This window comes from Helicoverpa zea, chromosome 6, assembly GCF_022581195.2.
Source record: "Helicoverpa zea isolate HzStark_Cry1AcR chromosome 6, ilHelZeax1.1, whole genome shotgun sequence".
Lineage (NCBI taxonomy): Eukaryota > Metazoa > Arthropoda > Insecta > Lepidoptera > Noctuidae > Helicoverpa > Helicoverpa zea.
The window spans coordinates 6,841,869-6,862,357 of NC_061457.1; the positions used below are offsets into that span (position 1 = coordinate 6,841,869).

At 36.6% G+C, this 20,489-nt stretch overlaps 1 protein-coding gene across 2 annotated transcripts; it reads left to right on the top strand.

Moving 5' to 3' along the window:
* LOC124631294 (4-aminobutyrate aminotransferase, mitochondrial) lies at window positions 1-11,966 on the top strand. 2 transcript variants are annotated; one of them, XM_047165613.1, is made up of 10 exons: window positions 1-141; window positions 250-324; window positions 916-1,037; window positions 1,769-1,936; window positions 2,618-2,896; window positions 5,271-5,446; window positions 9,262-9,412; window positions 9,630-9,787; window positions 9,947-10,215; window positions 10,540-11,966. In XM_047165613.1, the coding sequence occupies exons 2-10, from the start codon at window positions 279-281 to the stop codon at window positions 10,659-10,661; spliced, it is 1,491 nt and encodes a 496-aa protein (XP_047021569.1). In that variant the 5' UTR covers window positions 1-141; window positions 250-278; the 3' UTR covers window positions 10,662-11,966. The 2 variants fall into 2 exon arrangements, with proteins under 2 accessions (XP_047021569.1, XP_047021571.1); XM_047165615.1 differs by lacking the exon at window positions 1,769-1,936.
* The last annotated feature ends 8,523 nt before the right edge of the window (window positions 11,967-20,489 follow it).

Consider the following 20,489-nt stretch of genomic DNA (forward strand, 5'->3'; position numbering starts at 1 on the left):
CTACTTACATGCGTAGATAAGTGTTGCCCCTCACAACGCGGCTGCGCGTGGCGTCGGACACTCCTCTGCAGAGACCCATTTTATATTACTACATCCACTGCTTACTTGTATCTATCAGTCCGCGGCGGAAACGAGTATCAAGTGTGTGATATTATATATTATATTTATCCTTAACATACCTACTTACTATGGGATTGTACACCTCGTTCTAATCTTTCGTGTGATAATAACACCATACTTTAATTACAGAAAATAAAGTGGGGTAAACATTATCCAAAATGTTTCGCGTTAAAAAGACCAAAATACCTACAGTGATTTTAAAAGGTAAGGAATATCAATTTATTATTGTTAGTCATACTGGGTAGGTAATTATTAGGTAAGATACCTAATATATCTATTTAGCCATATTTTAGTTTTAAATTTTTAAAGCATGTTCTACCAAAGGTTTTGTACCTCAGTCATGCTTATGACTAGCTCGGCTAAGACGGCTATTGCGTTTGGACCTGCAAATAACGCAATTTTTATAGCATATTGTATCTATAGTATATTAAGTACCTAAGTATATATTTTTTTCTTTGGTGTTCTCCATTTAAGTAAGCACGAAACTGAAGGTAAACAACCGTGATATGGCTGTATGATGAAAATAAAAATGGGCTTGAAATCAATGTAGGTAAATGAAATAATAATTTAATCAATTGGCTCATTATTTTAAGCAGTAGTAGGTACATTTGTTTAATTTGTACTTGTGTATAAAGGCCTATCAAGATTGTTTACCTGCCTTTAGTTAAGTACTAACTCAAACGGAGTAAGTACGGAGAGGTAGGTATAATGTACTCGCTCTGTTTGAGGTATTAATAGTAAATTACCCTTTAAATAATTAGGGTATTACCTACTTAAATCCTCTGTTGTCCATAGATTTCCAAAAGTTTGCATCGGGCTATACAAAAGTACATAAGGAACCAGACGGACCATGCGTTAAAACAGAAATTCCTGGCCCGAAATCAAAGGCACTTTTTAAAGAATTATCTGATATTCAGGTACGTACTACAACAATATTACCTACTGCTAAGCCCATGTAAAACAGCCTAACCTTCATATTCGTCAAATATTAGCAATAAATCAATATTTGTCTTTGTATGTTCAATTGGCTGTTAATGGATGCAATGGGGTCTCATTCAATAGGCGCCAACAAAAGTAGACTTCTGAATACCCGTAACGACTTCCAAAGATCTTCAATGACAGCAAATAGTAACAGTACTTAGGTACCTAGATTTTTTTTTGCACTTTTGTCAAAAGTACCGTGGAGGGCAAAGTTAGATAAGAAGGGCAAAGTGATACGATTGAATGGCACTGTTATTATTGTATTTACATTGAATTTTATCTGAATTTCATTTTTATAACTGACACGATTTATTTACATTCGATACTTAAATGTATTCTGTGGGTAAAGTTACCTACTTCACGTGTGTAAGGTTGGTCCCTAATCCTACTTTACATTGGTACTAAAATCACATAGTAGGTAATAAAAATATGTAGGTGTACTGTGTTGACATCACAAAATCTGTTCGCTGTGTTATTACCTACCTATAAAAGTCTTTATCTTATCATTGAGTTTCGACCCACTGAGATGATTTAGATACCTACCTACCTACCTCTTACAAAACGACGAATTGATGTAGGTTTACGTATGTGTATCACTAACTATTAAGGTAATCTGGGGTCATAGGTAATGTATGTATATGCAACCAACTATTATTTATAATTTCAGCAATGTGGTTCAGTTAATTTATTTACGGATTACGAGAAAAGCGTCGGAAATTATATTGCTGACGCCGATGGCAATATACTTTTGGATACTTATACGCAAATATCTTCTCTGCCTCTTGGATACAATCATCCTGAACTTCTGAATACATTCAGCAATGACAGCAATATTGTAAGTATTCATGTGCTCCTTGCTTTAACGCTTCGTAAACATCTGTAATAGATCTTTAGATCTTTATGAAATAAAAACCTTTGACTTGACATTAAACAAAGGACCATATAAAACACATAACTGCTGCTACTGACGCAAAAATGTAATAAAAACAAGAAATAGCGATTGTAGTCATACCTATAGTTCGGCCATTCAGAGAATGCGTTCCTGACACGTCGCGATTGAACTGACGACGTAATAACATTCATTGATTATTGATATAATAATGTTGTTTTAATGCTCCTCAATTGTTAAAACGGTAAACAACCAGCAAAAATATTTTTATCGTAACTGCAACGCCATTGCAAAGTTACGTCGTCAGTTCAATCGCGACGTGTCAGGAACGCATTCTCTGAATGGCCGAACTAAAATGCTAAAATATACAATAGTCACACATATTACTACGAAAAAGGTAAACATATAAGACGTTTGTCAGATTTTGTATGGGAATTTCCTTAATCTCTTGTGAAATGTACCTATGTTAAACTCTGTGAGTAAACACCGTGGTTATTTAAAAACACTGTGTTCCGCACTTGTTCGTAAAACTTGTTTGCGTAAAAGTGTAGCAAACATCCATCCTCTCTATCATAACAGGATGTAATTTGATTACCAGGCTTTACCTGTAATGGAAATATATTTCAGAGGGCGTTGGTGAATCGACCAGCGCTTGGTGTTTTCCCAGGAATCGACTGGCCTCAGAAGTTAAGAGATGTTTTGCTCTCCGTTGCTCCCAAAGGTTGTAATCAAGTAATGACTATGATGTGTGGGGCCTGTTCTGTTGAAAGTGCGTTCAAAGCGGCTTTTATATGGTATTGTACTAACAAACGTGGAGGTAAAACAACATTTTCTGACGAAGAATTGAAATCCGTTATGGACAACAAAGCACCGGGGGCACCGAAATTAGCGATCATGTCATTTAAGGTTGGTATCCTCATTTATTATTTGCTTTGTGCTTTGGTGGCGCTATGGCGTATCCATTAGCATGGGCGTAGCCACACTGGGGCAAGCTGGGGCACTTGCCCCACCCTGGGCCCTGGCTCTGACCTATAAGGTGTCTGATTAAACAATGTTTTTTTACTAACTCTAACTAACAACATCAACAATCATATGTACTATCCGTAAGTTATTGCACAAAAGAAATTGTCGACTTTGAAAAGAGCGCGATCAAAACAAAATGCACGCTCGAGTTCTCGAACTTTGCGAGCGAGGGGGTTTTCGTATGAACGTAAATCGGGTGTGTCGTACCTAGTCCCCCCATTCATGAAAATGTATGTTTGGGCTACATTTTACGTAGTTTTTGGTCTTAAGTCTTAAAAAATAATTAATATTTCGCGCTCGCTTCGCTCGCGTATTCTGAAACTATATGCCCTTGTTTTTGCATTTGTCATCAAACAAAAAGTTAAGTATGTTTGGGTTTAATTTTACGTAATATTTGATTTAAGTCCAATAAAAATTTCACGCTCGCTTCGCTCGCGTATTCAGAAACTATATGCCCTTATTTTTGCATTTGTCAACAAACAAAAAGTTAAGTACGTTTGGGCTAAATTTTACGTAATATTTGGTTTAAGTCGGATAAAAATTTCACGCTCGCTTCGCTCGCGTATTCAGAAACTATAGGCCCTTATTTTTGCATTTGTCAACAAACAAAAAGTTAAGTACGTTTGGGCGAAATTTTACGTAATATTTGGTTTAAGTCTGATAAAAATTTCACGCTCGCTTCGCTCGCGTATTCAGAAACTATATGCCCTCATTTTTGCATTTGTCAACAAATAAAAAGTTAAGTACGTTTGGGCTAAATTTTACGTAATATTTTGTTTAAGTCCGATAAAAATTTCGCGCTCGCTTCGCTCGCGTATTCAGAAACTATAGGCCCTTGCTTTTGGCTTTTGTCCTGTCCTGAAAGTATAAACTTCTCAAATGAAGAAATTAACAAGTTTGAGATTAACGACTTAAGATACAAAAAATCGGAGGGCCCCCGCTTTCCCCGGGGATAAGTTGACTGCTGCCCCACCCTGAGCCCCAAGCTGGCTACGCCCATGTCCATTAGAACCGGGCGATAACATGATCATGTCACCTTATCATAGCATGCAACTCTAATAGATTAAGCTGATCTTGACTTGAAGGCATGTTTTTTCAGTAGCGAAACTGCGACACAGCTTATTTAAGTTTTTTTCGAAATTAAGAACTTTATCATTCATCACTAACGAAAATTAACTATAAACATTGAATTATCTATTACTAGGCAACTATTGAGTATTTGCGTTTTAATTTTGAATATTTCTTAAAACAAACATTTCGGAATCAGACAACATAAAGTCTCGAAGCTAGTTTTATATAACCTTGGTTTTCTTGGCCCCTTTGTGTCGCAACGATCTCAAATCGCTGGTTAACTGGCTTAAATGTTTCAATAACTATTATTCCGCTGGGTATCACAAAGGGGACACAGATTCTAGTACCTACTGAGAAGGGAACGCCCATATTTTAAGCGGCTTCTAATGTTTACGTACATTGTTATATTTAACGTGGTTTTTAGGGTTCCATTCCTTAAAAAATGACACCCTATCCATTACATTTTGAGATGTATCAATACATGATATAGACACCTATATTTTCCGATGTTACCTTCGTGATCTGTCTATCTCCGATAAAACTGCCACAATTTCGTAGTTATTGCAGTGTGTATTTTTATATATTTTTCTATATCTATACTACTTCTTCTACTTATCTATGTAGGTACCCGGTGTCTATACAAAATATTGTTATAAGAACGGCGTTCTATCTACAGATCCTTATATTCCGTAGGAGTATCTGCGGTTTATGTTTAATTTTAGTTTTTTAATTAAAATGTAGAACAATTCTATGTAAGTATGTTCCTTGTCTCTTTAGTTTTGCTGAAATGGGACTGGCGCATCTTTCTACAACATTTTGCAACAAGTTGACATTTTCTTAGGGTCTATTAAAACCCCGTTTCAGCTTTGCGGTAACAGCATATACTTAAAACTTTTGCTGTACTGTACATACCTAATCCTTATTAACTTTACTTTGTGGCATGGATTTTTCTGTTTGATGCTTTTCATTTTGTATGCATTTGTTTGTCATCTTTCTTTTCTTTTTTATTCCCTAGAAGTCATCATCGTCATTGTACACCGGGATCTACGCTACTTCTCTAAACTGATCAGAATGCCGTAAACTGGCTGTTGCTGCTGCTTCTGCATGGATTAAGATTCTTTTTAAAATTTATTTACTCTACAATAATGCAGGTTTTTATACACATGATTACTTACTACGGTTACAGGCCCCACTTTTACAGGGAGCTTTCCATGGAAGAACATTTGGTGCTCTGGCTACTACGAGATCGAAACCTATTCATAAGCTAGACTTCCCATCATTTGATTGGCCCTGTGCTATTTTTCCTCACTACAAATATCCTCTGGAGGAACATAAGCGTGAAAATGAAGAACAAGATAAAAAGTAAGGTGTATTTACTCTCATATTGTTTCGTAGAAAGTTTGTTATTATATTAATGAAGTATTTAATAGTACTTCTAGTACCTATCTACATAGGTTTACGCCGCGCCCGCTGTTCGTATAATCGAAGTAACATTATGGTAATCTGTGGTATTGTCGTCTACGATTCGGCAATTACTTTTCGCCGATGATCTTCGTAGCCGCTACGTACGCTTTGCTACGCTGAGCCACTACGCTTTTCTACGGTTAGCGTAGGGGTGACTACGCCGACATCTATCTCTGCATCTGCATAGGAGTCGTAGTCAGTAATACACGTGGGACGCTACGTGTCATTCTCTACGCCAAGGCTAAGGTGGTGGTCTCTGCATTCGTCGTTCCGTTTCTTAACCTTATGATCGATCGATCCGCGCGGCTTTGACTTACATGACCGCGAAGGTTTGGACCTTACCTAGAACCTAATTATGAACTTTACGAAGACAGAATGATGATTAAGACAACAGAATTCAAGGGAACTTCAAATTGGTATGAAATATGTCATGATTCGAATTCCTGATCAGGCTTGGCTTGGCCTCATAGGCCTTAACGGTTCATAGCAGGAGGTGGGTACCTCGTGTAACTTTGTTTGATTTGATCGAATAATTTGTTTTATTAAGTAAGTTACGCCAGAGGGCCACGATTTGAGAAAAACACAGTTTTCACAAAAAAATAACCTGTGAATTCATTCTTCAGTTTGTGATATGTGAAACGAAAATTAATTTTAGGGTTCCGTACCTCGAAAGGAAAAAACGGAACCCTTATAGGATCACTTTGTTGTCCGTCTGTCTGTCTGTCTGTCTGTCTGTCTGTCTGTCTGTCAAGACCCTTTATCTTAAGAACGCGTGGACGTATCAAGCTGAAATTCACATGAAATACTCGGGTCTATTGTCCCTTTAGGTTGTGAAAATATCAAGCTTCTAAGCCAAGCCAATCAAAAGATACAACCGATTATGTCGATATTTTCAACAAATTCTCGACACTCGCAAAGGAATCAAAACCTACAGGGTACTTCCCGTAAACTCAGAATCTTGAAATTTGGCATGAAGCATTGTTATATAATGCAAATATAGGAAAAATTGCGAAAATCTCATTTTTTTTGTTATATAATATAATAAAAATATTTTAATAAAATGAAACTTACTACCTTATTTCTCACGAACGAATAAAGGTACCAAATTGAAATTTATACCAAATACCTAGGTCTATTGTCCCTTTAAGCAATGAAAAAATCAAACTTCTAAGTTAACGCGATCAAAAGATACAGCAGTTTTACCGACACCTTAGACGAATTTCCGTCACACGCTAGGGAATCAAAACCTACAAGGTACTTCCCGTGAACTCAGAATCTTAAAATTCGGCACAAAGCAACGTTATATAGTACAGATAAAGGAAAAATTGCGAAAATGATAAACTTGAAGTTACATAAAATATTAAAATATTATTTTTGCTTACATGACATAAAATATTTTTTTAATAATTATAAACTTACTACCTACCCTTTTTCACATGAACGCGTAGAGATATTAAAGTTTTGAATAAAAAGTGAAATTCATATCAAACACTTCTTAAATATAATGGCCTCTAAACTGTGAAAAATTTTAAATCATTCAAAGGTCATTGGGCACCTTAGTATGAAAACCATACCCACGGCGGATACGAACGAAATATAGCACAGTATAATGATAAAGGCTCTGATTTACTATGGCATTAGTCGCATCAATGTGAACCATGGGAATCTAGAGAAAATCAGGTGTAAACATCAAATATTTTCCTCATTTCAGTGGGGAATTTAAACGACCAAGTTTGACGGATTTGAGAAATCATTTCTTTGTAGTGAAAGAGTAGTATACTCTTTCACTACGCCGTTTATTTCCATTGTCATCAGGTCAGGATCTGATGATGGAAATCCTGAGAAATCGAGGGCAACTATCAGAAATTGTAGGCATGCATAGGATTAAAACTTGATTCTCAGATGTATGTCTGGTGATACTATCAAACAGTGAAGGTTTAGAGCTTATCTGATGATGGAGACGTGAGAAAGTCGAGAGAACTCGGTATGTTTTAGTTACGTCGTGTTTGGGCTTATATTATTCGTATTGACGAGAACTTTTCACAAAAGTTAAAAATAAAAACTTTTTACAAAAAAAAAAAACAACTTCTAAAACAACAAGAAAACTATATGCATCGGTCTAGATCTCGGTGGTTAAATAAATATAGATGCATCCTCTAAACACCGACTTCTAGACTGATGCACCTAACATCTTTTTGATTTCTTTCTTGCTTTTGTTTTCTTGTTGCTTTTTTATATGTTTGAAGTTGGATTTGTTTGTAAAATGCTACAAAATAAAATAATGCCGTCTTTATAAAACAAAGAAAGGGACAGAATTACACTTTTGTCAAGGCTCTAGAAACGTAAAGCCAGCAGCCCCGAATCCTACTCTCTAGAAGTCGTTGTTACAATTCGACAGCTACAAGTCGTCAGGCGGTTTCGAAAAAAACCTGAAACTGGGGCTCTTTAGGTGATTAATCCCTCAAAAATAAAAGATCCCATTCCTGCAATGGCTGCCTTAACCCTAGTTAGTAGTGAATTCTCATCACCTAAAATAAAATATGCTCCAACACAAGGTTACGTTATAAATTGTAAAGGAGTTCCCATAACTATATCTGATCTTAGCTGTCGATCCCACAATGGCAGTCAAACCTATCTTTGTGGAAAGTCTTCGCCAATACGAATAAAATAAGCCCAAACACGTGGTAGTTGCAACATACCATTCGGGAGTTCCCTTGACTCTCTGTAGTCTCCATAATCAAATCAGCTCCAAACCTTCACTGTTTACCAGTACTATCAAAAATACACTCACATGTCTGGTTATGACTCGATGCGTGCCTACAATATTCAAGAGTTGCCCTCGATTTCTCAGGGTTTCCAGATCCTCATCAGATCCTGGTCATCCGGATTGGCACCTTCCTTCTTTATGAAATGTCTTTAACAATAAAAACTAGCATTGCAACCTGTACAATCCTCTGAAACTGCTTGTCTTTTATATTTTTCAAACGATCCTGGACATTCGTCTCCATGGAATTTTAATAAAATATTTATATTCAAAGAAACGTCATACCATTCTCCACGATTTAAAACTACTTTGATTCATGTCCGCCACTTTTTACAAAGCGGGTCAGATATGCCCCATGACCTTTAAGACATAATTAGTTATTTTCAATCAGATTTCTGAATGATGACTATAAAATGTTGTATATAAATAACTTCAATAAAATAACTTTTACAAAGTACTGGCCTACTATTTTAGTTATATTATAAAATATTAACTATTTTGACTCTCACGAAATTACCATAACTATGATTGTTCTAAACTGAACGGTTGGCGCGAAACTCACTTTTTATCTATACAGCATTTGTACGGAACCCTCGGTGCGCGAGTCCGACTCGCACTTGGCCGGTTTATTTAGGTTTAGCACCTAAATAGTAGTAGGCACCTAAGTAAGTATAGTCGCCCCGTAACCGCTCGCAATCGCTCGTGTGATACTACCCTGTCTTAATACGTCGCTCAAAAATAAAGTACTTAACACGCCATTTATCAATCATAGGTACCTACCTACTAAGTAACATTCTAAGTATGCCTAGTTCATCAGTCATATCATAAAGCAAGACATCTTTAAAATCATTACAATTTTTCCATGGCTAGTTCATTAATCATCAGTCATATATTAATAAAGCTTACAATTACAGTGTTTACTGAAAATAACTAATAAATTTATTTAAAGGTCTCTCGCACATGTATGCGAACTATTCGAAAAGTGGGAAAAGAAGGGTATTCCTGTGGCTGGTGTGATTGTTGAACCTATCCAGTCCGAAGGTGGCGACAACCATGCGTCTCCGGAATTTTTCCAACAATTGCAAGCAATATGCGCAAGTGTAAGTAAGTTACATGATACTTACAAATCGATTATTCCGTGGTTATACATACCATACTATAATTAAGAAGGTAACTATTCTCAATCAAATCCCCTACCATGCAACTACCTAATACCACAGATTACTGAATAGTTAAATACGTAGATATTATGAATCCGAAAATAAGTAAGTACAGAGCATATGCAAGTTATCTGAGTTTTTTTTATGAATTTCACAGAAATGCGCTGCATTAATTTTGGATGAAGTACAGACTGGTTGTGGACCGACTGGCAAGATGTGGTGTCACGAACATTTTAATTTACCATCGCCTCCTGATCTGGTTACGTTCAGTAAGAAAATGCTGACAGGTGGATATTACGCCCGACCGGAATTTAAGTAAGTTTATCTACCTAAGTACCTACCTACCAATAATAATCAAGCAAATGCTGTTTATGCGGATGTATGCTGTAAATCATTTTGAACAGTTTGAACCTGTTAAGTAGCATTTTACTCATGTGGCATTATTGTCTATAATATATCTTTTTTTCTTTTCAGACCTCCACAAGCGTATAGGATTTTCAATACATGGATGGGGGACCCATCAAAGTTAATTCTGTTAGAACAAGTTCTAAAGGTCATAAAAACCGAAAAACTACTTGATTTGGTTCAATGTACTGGTAAAGTTTTAAAATGTGGTCTTCATGAGCTAGAGTGCGAGTTTCCAGATAAGATAAACAGCGTGCGTGGTCGCGGCACTTTTTTGGCGTTCGACGCCACTTCACCAGAAATGAGAGACAAAATTATGGGAAATTTGAAGAAAAATGGTGAGTTTCAGCATTTATTTACTTACAGATTCTTCGCCCTGCGTGAAACCCTTGTCCTAATTTGATTTCTATTAGTACCTACCATAATATCTTTTAAGCCATCACTACATAGTATAAAACAAAGTTGCGTTCTCTGTCCCTATACCCCTATGTATGCCGCTACGGAAAATCGCGAAAACGCGATATTCGCTCTGAATGATTACCTACTACTTGCAGGAATATACACACTGAATTATAATAAAGAATAATACCATCATACCATTTTCAGTTTTCCGGTAGTACACCACCAGCCTAGTCGTTAATAGATGTTTATTGAACTTACAGGTGTGCTGGGAGGAGTTTGCGGAACAACTTCTGTCCGTCTTCGGCCTGCCTTGACATTCGCACCTAAGCATGCGGAGATCTTTTTGGATATCCTCAAGAAATCATTACAACAAATCAAATAAGCTTACAGTTATTTCTTTATTCACGAAGAATAAGAATATAGGTACCTACTTTGTTATAGTACCTACGTACGTAAATCCTAAGTTTGTATAGGTGCGCTCAAGATAAACAATTGAATGCGGCCCACTTATACTACATTTTTATGATGTCTTCATTTCGGTAACTGTATTATTCGTATGTTTTACGTTGAAGACAAAGACACGTTTTGTTAAAGAATCTTTATACAATTTTAGTTCACCATTTTATGAGCCTAATCAAATAATAATCATGAGTAGAATGTGGTAAAAATATTACCTACCAAATACATTCAATTTCATGCAGTAAGGCATACATGTAATGTGCCCGAATTGCGTTAATGTCACCGCTAATCCGCTTCAGTGATAGAACTTTTCGTTTTCACAGTTTTCCGCAACGGCAAAGTAAATAAACCCTCGTTTTTACCAGGGTACAATAATATTATTAATAATTATAAAAATTAAATTTGCAATGTTTTTTTTCTCATATACACATGTAAATAGAGGTAAAGCATAAAGGATCTTGCACACACAAACTATACAACGTGTAACGTTAAATGCTCAAAACCTGAAATAGTTTGATCAGAATAAGCAGGATCAATTCACATAGGGCACATTATTCAAAATATCTTCGCCTCTATTTATTATGGGGTATTATAAACCCAGTCGCAGATTATGGGGTATTAGCTGTACCTAAACTTAGCCAGATTTATTTATCGGCCACGTGATCTAGCAGATAATTAAGCAACGGGAAAATGAGATAGCCCTAAAGGCTCTTTGCGCTTTATCCGGGTGCGGGAAGGTCCACCGAGAAGCGTATGAATGCGCAAGACAACAGCGACCGGCCACTTGCATCAAACAGAGAGCGATTCGATTCGATATCCTTATCTTTGGTTATTATTTACATACTTAGTTAAATGGTGCATTTCACCGAATGTGTGAAGAGGTGTTGTCTAACCGCTTTTAGTAACATTAATTTTCTCCACTGCCAAGTAGGTAAATTAAAAGCCAAAGTAGTTAAAGCATTTTAATTTTAATTAAGGTCAACTATCACTTCTGTTTTACATGCACAATGAATATAAATGATTATTTGAAGTTATTTTTTTGAATATGTTTTTTTGAATACGCCAAAGTCCTACGTCTTTTTATGCGTAGGTGTATGTGTCAGTTTTGTAACTACTTATTTATTATTTTGTAATTTTATTCCATTTGAAGATGTCGTGTTTAGTGGTTATTTTAGATGAAATAGACTGATCCATGTCTTCCAAATATACGAATTTCGATTCTCTAAAATGTTTTTCAATGAGTTACCCCAATGTCTTGCATATTGATCATATGAATACCTATGTTTACAGAGTTATACCTCCAGGGGCCCGATTCTCCTAATTTTACTTAAGCGTCATACGATTTACATTCGACTGAGACCCAATCCCGACTCAATTACGAGTAAAGCGTATGTGGCATTCCGCTATTTTATCTTTGAAATAAACGTTTTTATCCTTTTCTATCATTCAATAATTAATCATTTTGTCTGCAAATGATTTACGATTGCAATATGATTGTAGAGCAAACTACCGTATAGACCAAAATCACCAAAATAGCAGACCAATCGCAAACCAATCGAATGTCGTTGGAATACGATTGGTCTTATATTAGTAGCAGAATGCCCGATATGGTTAAAACTGCTATTGCGATCATATTGCGATTCAATTTCTATTCGATTTTGACATTATTAACTTAGGAGAACCGGGCCCCAGATCTTTACCGAAGAGTTTATCAAAATAGGATCTAAAAAGTCCATAAGCACCTACTTTTGTACAATACGATGGTTCATGCCCCGTAGCTTCCGGTCTTGATTAGGGCTGACCCATATCATCCCGTGGGTGTCGTGAGATGCGGTTAAGGGAACTTTCGACCCAGTGCATAACAATCTCAATCTTCAAGTGAAGGGGAAACAACCGACTGGTCGTCAAAAAATAGCCACATCTATTTGCACCTATTTGTTCAGAAAAAAAGAGATGCGCAATAGGGCTAGCGCGTACTTAATCCCCAGGAAAGTGTGTGTTAAGTATGAATGCAGATGGATGGAGAGGGAGAGGAAGACCTAAGAAAAGATAGATTAATAACGACCCCTAATAAAAATCCACTTGTCCAATAGGAAACTTTTTAGTTAGCTCTAAAAGAGCTAGGTACGGTAGGCGTTTTTTTAAATCAAGAGGCAACCTATTGAATGATGTAAGTGCTTGAAACCCTGAAAATATAATGAATCTTGAACGCGCTATTCTTAAAACGACTGTTGAAGTTCACATTAACCAAAAAAAAAAGTCTGTGTCAGACTCATTTATTGAGGAAGGGCTACTTTTTTTTTGGGTGTTCGTTTTAGTTCCCACTGCACGCGGGTAAAGTACTAGCAGTACCTATCTGGCAAGAAATATGAATATGACGCCTACCGTATTTTTGATAGCAAAATGAGTATAGTGAGTTACATTACTCCTATATGGACAGCGCGCTGATTGCCGGCATGGGCCTGTCGCCTTTTAGATACGGAAGGACGATGAGCCACCCAAAACTTACCGCCCATCGACCCGAGCGCCCGAGTGGCCGGGAGTCTCTCGACATCCTGCGCCCGTAGTGTCGTCCACGTCCGCCACAGGGTTGGGACAAGGGGTGCGAATTCACAATGGCTCCTGCCCTAAACATGACAAGTAGCTCATATGATGATTATGACTTCATTTTTAGGTGTTTTTTGCCTTTTATGATAACAGTGTTTATCTCATTGAACTCGTTTTATCTTGCGAACCTGAGCCTTAGTAGGATCACCAATTACCCCACCCATAATTTTTCAATAGAAACCTCGTATGTACAGTCAGTTTTTATATTTCAATTCTTGCTCGTAGGAGATCTTTCTTATGTCTGAGAATTGACTGTTTACCCTTATTACTTTATTATTTACCCGGGTATAATGATGTATTTCACAAATAGGAACCTTACAGAGTGGGCGCGGTTCCTTGTGTCGACAAACTACATTGAATGCACAAACACGACCATTGATGACCAGTCTTGGCTAATGTGCAAATTCACAAATATATTTTGAGTGTGTAGGTCGTTCGTGCAGTATTTTTATGGATGTTGTGTAGTTATAAGCAGGTGTATATAATCAGCAGTTACTTTTTATCTACAGCTAGGTACTACCTTGAACAGATCCTAATTGCAACTTCATCTAGCAACTTGCAATCAATAATATGTAATTCCGGTCAACGACTTTTGCTTCAGAGGAGAGTATACGAACGGATATTCCTTATGAGGGATCTGGATGTAGGTAGATACCTATTCTAAAATCGTCCGAGTATAAGTAATATTGTTTATCTTCGTTCATTCACGCGCTGCATCGCCGATTTGACAACAATTTATAGTTATCGTTATCTGTAAACCATCTTGAAGTTAAATGTCCTACACTTTCGCAAGGATGGGCAAGATAGCACGAGGATGCAATTTATTCTGACATGAGTTGTCTACATAATGTACCTACATGGCTTTAAAATGAGTCAGGCGATTAGTTGATTGGCCGACTACGTAAACTACGTAGGTTGGATTATTGGATAGGTATATGCTAGTATAAATATGTTATACCCTCAGATCAAAGATTGATCTGAGGTTATACCTACCCATGAAACTTTGAAAGAAAGTGTGAAATTAAGTGATCAAACAATCAGGTGAATAGTTAATTGATAAGTTTAAACTATGCATGGTGATCCAATAAGAGAGAAACGGATAAATAAATTACTGAACTATTCCGGAATCTTGACAGTTTCATTTGATATCTAGGATTTGAATTTATTGATTCGTTGGCATTAGGTACGCTGAGAGAAATATTTCAATCGAATAACTGACATTTGAATATGAAAATACATATACGCATGCTACCCATAAGATCTTTCTGATCCCACGCCTTTTAAAAAGAGACGTGCCAAAATTGGATCACATTGGGACCTAATTTTGGTCATGACACATTAAGTTTTTCACAAATAAAATCATTGTTGAAGAATACGTATGGAAAATATCACACTAACTCATAACGTGATAATGTTTGCGGTAGAAAAGTTGGCACTTAAACACTTTCTCTAAATGTTAGACAGTCGTCAAGTCGTCATTTAGTTGGCGTGTTTGACTGCTGAGGCCGATTTAAAAATGCCGTTACATTGCTTGTAAAGTACCCGATATGTGAAGATAGCGATTTAATGGAATCAGTCATTTCATGTGTATTAAATACCGTTCCACTGGCCTCAATCATGTGCCAACGAACTTACCTACCTATATGTGAGTGACGGAAAGTAAGACAAATTATAAATTTCTCTTTTAATACCATGTAAGATTGATTTTTTGGTTCGTTATTTGCACACAATGTGCTTTTACGTGAAGTTAGCTCTCAAAATACACCGGTATAGAATGCACTCAGTATTTTTTTTAAAAGCCAATGTTGTAGGTCTATTTTCTATTTACTTTGTTTGAAAAAATATTTTTTTTTTTACTTTTACGTACCAATTTAATTTTTTTTTTATGCTAATCGACATTATATTGAAAATGGTGAGTAGTATTTTAATGGGCGAAATGTTGCGCTTAAAAAGATCTTTATACGACTCATTATGTAATAGAGGAAAGTAGGCAACATCCAAACATTTTGCCCATTCTTCTTTATTGACGGGAGCTCTTTCGCGTCGAAAGTGACTAAAAACTTTCCACGTTTATCAGGATTAGGATTGAAACAAAAAACGCGAAAAGTGGTTAATCACTTTAAACTTTAAAGGGAAAGCTCTAGAAAGTTCTTGATAAACTGAAGGCTTGAAATTAAATAATTAAAAAATGAATGCATTTGAATCGTGTGCTGTGTGCAATGATACATATGGTCCAAAATATGTATGCTACCTAGGTATTCCAAACAGCTGCATACCTAGTATAATAACACTACACGTACACAGCTTATTAATAGAATATGACGTCATACACGTGATATATTTAGGAAGCGGTAGATACTTACGTAGGTATATCTGTCTACTTCTATAATTATACCACCTCTTGCGACGTGCAGAAATAGCCCAAATCTCTCAACCTATCCGAGTAGGTAACACTAAGATTGTCTACATATCTAATACTCGATATTTACGATTGCTTCATCAAAAAATTAAAAGCACTTGGGGTATGCTTTTGAAATTGTAAAAATGTAATATTGAAATAAAAACGTATAATCTAATTATGTAACTGACCATCAGCATTCCTATTCAAAAGCAAACTAATATTGATGGTACCTACTGCTGCCTATGATCAATCACAATGGGTGTCTCTTAGATAAGTGTTCCATTATTACATCCGTCTATGATTGTTTCTAAAACGGTTAGATTTCCTGAATAATATTTTTACGTAATTTTTTCTCAAGCATGCTACTCATAGGTTAAAAATCAACAACAACTATACGATTGGCGCACATTGGGGCAGGCCTACACTCAAGAGTGCACGGCAATGGCTGATAATGATGATGAGGATGAACAACAACTAGTAGGTAATGTGTCCGTAAATTCATTGATTTGGAACGGTACGGGAGGTATCACCCACAACGAACTTGGGATATTTACAGATTGCTACGTTTTAAATAGATTTCTACTGAAATATTATTTTTATGCGTAAGTATCAATGTAACGAGTTTTGTAAAGTTTATTCGCAGTTTTCATTACCTCCATTCGCGATTTTAATATTGTTGTTCTCGTGATACTAAAACTATTTAAAATATTTGATACGTACGAATTATGGGCGTTCCGAAGCCGGGCAATATGTGTAGGTACCTTTCTCTTCTTTCTTTCCTTCTTCAGGGGTGACACTTGGTGAAACATACTTTTCTGAAATTTTTGTTTTATAGTTTGAAAATGTTGTTTTACCATGTTTTGGCCAAAATTTCCAAAGAGCACCAAGATACGTTTTGCAAACAACTTTGCCCATGGCCCACGTGTAACACACGTCAAAATGAATTTTAACAGCGAAAAGAAAATGTAATGCCTGCCGAACGTCTTTTGTTTTTCATCGAGTGTAGGCACCAGCGAGGCAAAGCTCGCCAGGTCTCACTTGCGACTAAAGTAGAATATTATGTGCTCACAGTTCTTAGCAGCGAAGCCTACATGCTTGAGCTCTTAGCTTGAGAGAAAAGTTTTATTCCAACCGCATCTTTTGTTTTTCTTCGGGTCGATTGCAAACGCTTGGTATACTAGTGAAACAAAGTCAACGATGGCCATACTGGTTCTGTTCTGTTTTGGGTCTCCTCCGGCCCGAATCTTAAACCACTTTGGGTTGGCAACAGCGTAGCAAGCTCCGTCTAACTTTCCACATGTTGGAAAATAGTACCTAACTAAGTAGTCGGTCAGAACTGAACGGTCTATTTTTCATTGTGTGTAGGTACCTTCCATTCTACCTATGTGTCAGTGTCCTATATTCTATAGGTACTATAATGTAATGAGCTTAGTATCTCAGCACAATACTATTTTCAGGTTCAAATACAACTCGCGCCTACTAACCTATTTGTGTTGGAGCTAGTTTGTTGACCTCGTTGACCAACGACCTGCTCGCGGTTAAATACAAAAGCCACGAAGCGATGTGTTGTGCAGTGTGCTATATCGTCTAACTTACAACTTGGCATCATTATGCGCGGTTGTACTGGGTAATACTACAGCGAGCATTGACCCTTTGTATCATTAATATGTCCGCGTGTGCTAGTTAGGCTTATTACATTTTGATAGGTTCTGATTAAACGAACTTGAAGTTAGGATTGGGAACAGTGGCAAAGAATAAAATGTATAAAAATAATGTTATGCCTATATTATAAATATTGTTAGTAAATTGCCCCATCAACAACTTCAACAAGCGTTTCCGGCTGTTTGGAGGGGCTTGCAAAACTGTTAAGTTCATCCGGCCGTCACCATGGGAATGAGGCCTCACAATGCTTTGTGCTGGAACTTATAAACTGGCTACTGAGGAATTGGCACCAGACCCATCGATTCATTATATTTATATAGACAATTTCGACTCGAATGTATTTAGAATCCAATTGCTCAAATAAACTCGTCATACAGACTGAGACTATAAATTACCTTCCTCTTTCATAATCTTGCTGCAATCCCATCCATTATTAGGAACTTTCACCAATCAGTGCTTAACGGGTTTATTTTATGCAAATCATTGTAGAAATCACGTATTTGGATATAATAGGCAGGTAATAAATATGAAGTCGCTTGCTGATATAACTTTTAATTAGATAAATAATTTGTAGCTTGCATGACGGCTCATAATGACGGGTGTGTCATAAAGAGTTGAATTTCTCGAGACAGTCGAGACGGTAAATCAAGAAACTTGATTCACATGGTAATAAATAACGTCAAGAGAGTTGAAGTAAAAGTTATCCTTATTTAATGTTGTGCGTAGAAATCCATCTAGTATTAACTCGGCACTCCTCCCCGCATGATGCGTAGCGAGTGAACAGCAACAGTTTGAAAAGTAAACCGCGTTATACCCAAGTTTATGGGGGAGTAAGTAGGTAGGGTAAATACGCCAAATGTCGGCCTCCCCCCAAACTTCGGCCGTCTGTACATTTTCAGCTTGCATTCATTCAAAAGGTAATTAAGTGTTAGTTTTGCTCCTTGAATTGCAACCTTGGTTTATACTCTATACGTACAAATCGTTACTATCCGATTCTGTCACTTACTCTTCTCATACTGAGCGTCAGTAGCGATTGCGCCGTTGAAACATCAAATTCGCACGTAAAGTAGCTTACTCGAAGTGAATACTCACATTTTGGGGATTGATATTAGAACGATAAAACATTTATTTATTTTTGTTTTAAGCTTGATTGTCACTAATGGGTTATTTTTACTATATTTTAAGATAGTTTTTTCAGCGTTTTGCGTATATTTTTCAAGGAAAAATAGGAGGCCGCCATTAGGACAACAGTTTTGACTTAAAACCGGAGTCTCGGCCGTGGCCGACTTAAAGCAAATGCAGTCTATTTTATAAATTCCTATTGTACTAATTCCGTTGGCTTAACAAGAGAATTTGCAAAGCTTATAGGCAAATAGATCTATTTTACGTTTAATAGCCAAATAACGGCCGGGGTGATATTAGTTGAATCTCGAGAAATAAGGTACAAGAAATAGGGGCCGACATTAGAATCGTAAATAATCGTAATGTCGACCAGCCTCGAACTCAAGCGCCACTATACAGGCTGATGAAAAAATACTTTTATATTTTTTCATTTTCTCAAAATGAAATAATTTATTTATTATAATTCATTATATCGTATAGGAGTTAAGTTTCAATGTAGGAGTTGACAGTATTGTAGGCACGTTTATGGTAGCTTTATAGTTTGATACTTGCTATCTATGAAACCGTTCTTATTAGCTTAAAAAATATAAATGGTTGGTCGTGAATACGACTTTTTTTGTTTAGGGGAAACAAAAAAAATATTTTACTATAAATTAAACAAATACAATTACAAATGTATACTTAGTATTATATTATAATTCTGCTAAAATAAATCATGTTAATAATATTTGTCACTGCCTTAATTTAAAACAGCCTATACCTGGCCGACATTTGGAAAAAACGCAACCGACCTTGGGCCGTGAATGGCCGACTTTAGGGTTTTTCTGTTCTCGACGCATCTAAGCCTTATTACTTTTTTCTTTTCGTAGAAATATCAATCTTATGCCTATAAACATGACATAGATTAATCAAACTATCCAAAACCGCATCAGAAACTATCTTTCGTTGGAAACTGACGGTGCTATAGCGAACCGCAATCAGAAAATCGCTAAGGGGGCCGACATTTGGCGTATTTACCCTACTATACTTCAGCCAAAAATAAAATAGACCCGAATGCAGTCCTAAAAGACAATAATAGCAGTAGGAGTCAAGACGGTAGCCTAGCAAATAGTAAATACTACGGCAATTCTTAAATAACATAGTCTGTCGTAAGAGTTAGCTGGCCGACTTTTGAAACAAGTTAGTAGTATGGGCATGGTATTACTGCAAGCGGGTGGCGCAGAAAATTTCTGCAACTCGTTGCGCTTACTTTATTAAATGTTTTGCCTAGGCGTTTATAAAGTTTCGCCATTGTATGATCATAAATTATTTGCTCATGCTAATGCCAATATTTTGTGAAGCCAACGGCTTTTAATAGGTACGTTCTATCATGTTCCTTCTTAAGCCCTTTATGTACCTAGCAGGGCCGCGGAAACTCTTTCAGACAATCCCGCAGGTGCCTCCAGGAATTGCATTTTAAAATGCGGATAAAAATGATTTACTATTATAAGGACCTAGGTACTTGACGCTCAGGAACCTAACTAATGGGGATCTAGAGCTGTGTCAGGAAAAAAAACTGACATGATAACTTACACAGGAGAAAGGGAGAAAACCAGCTCATGGAAATCCATGTGACAAGAAAAGAAAGAAAATTAGAATCTGAAGATGCCAGAGTGGAGCAAACCCCACGGCGGTGAGTGTATGTAGTAATATAGGAACTATCTTGTTTTTGGCCTTAAGATTAAAACAATGCTAAGATCTTCTTAAGAAAAGGTCGATTAACCGTAAGGTCTTCCAGTCCTAGCAGATTTAATATTCTTTGCCCAGTTCATATTTTTATTTTTAGACAAAACTTCATGGCACGTAAGAGAAAACTAGCTCCAAAAGTATTTCGCCCACATTCAACAACATGTGAGTGGGTAACTGGTTAATCATACCTAAATTCTGTTGGTTCATTTTTAGCTCTATTTTTTGGTCGCT

Excerpts from the sequence above, each read along its gene's own strand:
- LOC124631294 (XM_047165613.1), top strand. The coding sequence starts at position 279 with ATGTTTCGCGTTAAAAAGACCAAAATACCTACAGTGATTTTAAAAG. Across the intron at positions 1,937-2,617 it reads TCAGCAATGACAGCAATATT|AGGGCGTTGGTGAATCGACC; the intron begins GTAAGTATTCAT and ends AATATATTTCAG. Across the intron at positions 2,897-5,270 it reads TAGCGATCATGTCATTTAAG|GCCCCACTTTTACAGGGAGC; the intron begins GTTGGTATCCTC and ends CTACGGTTACAG.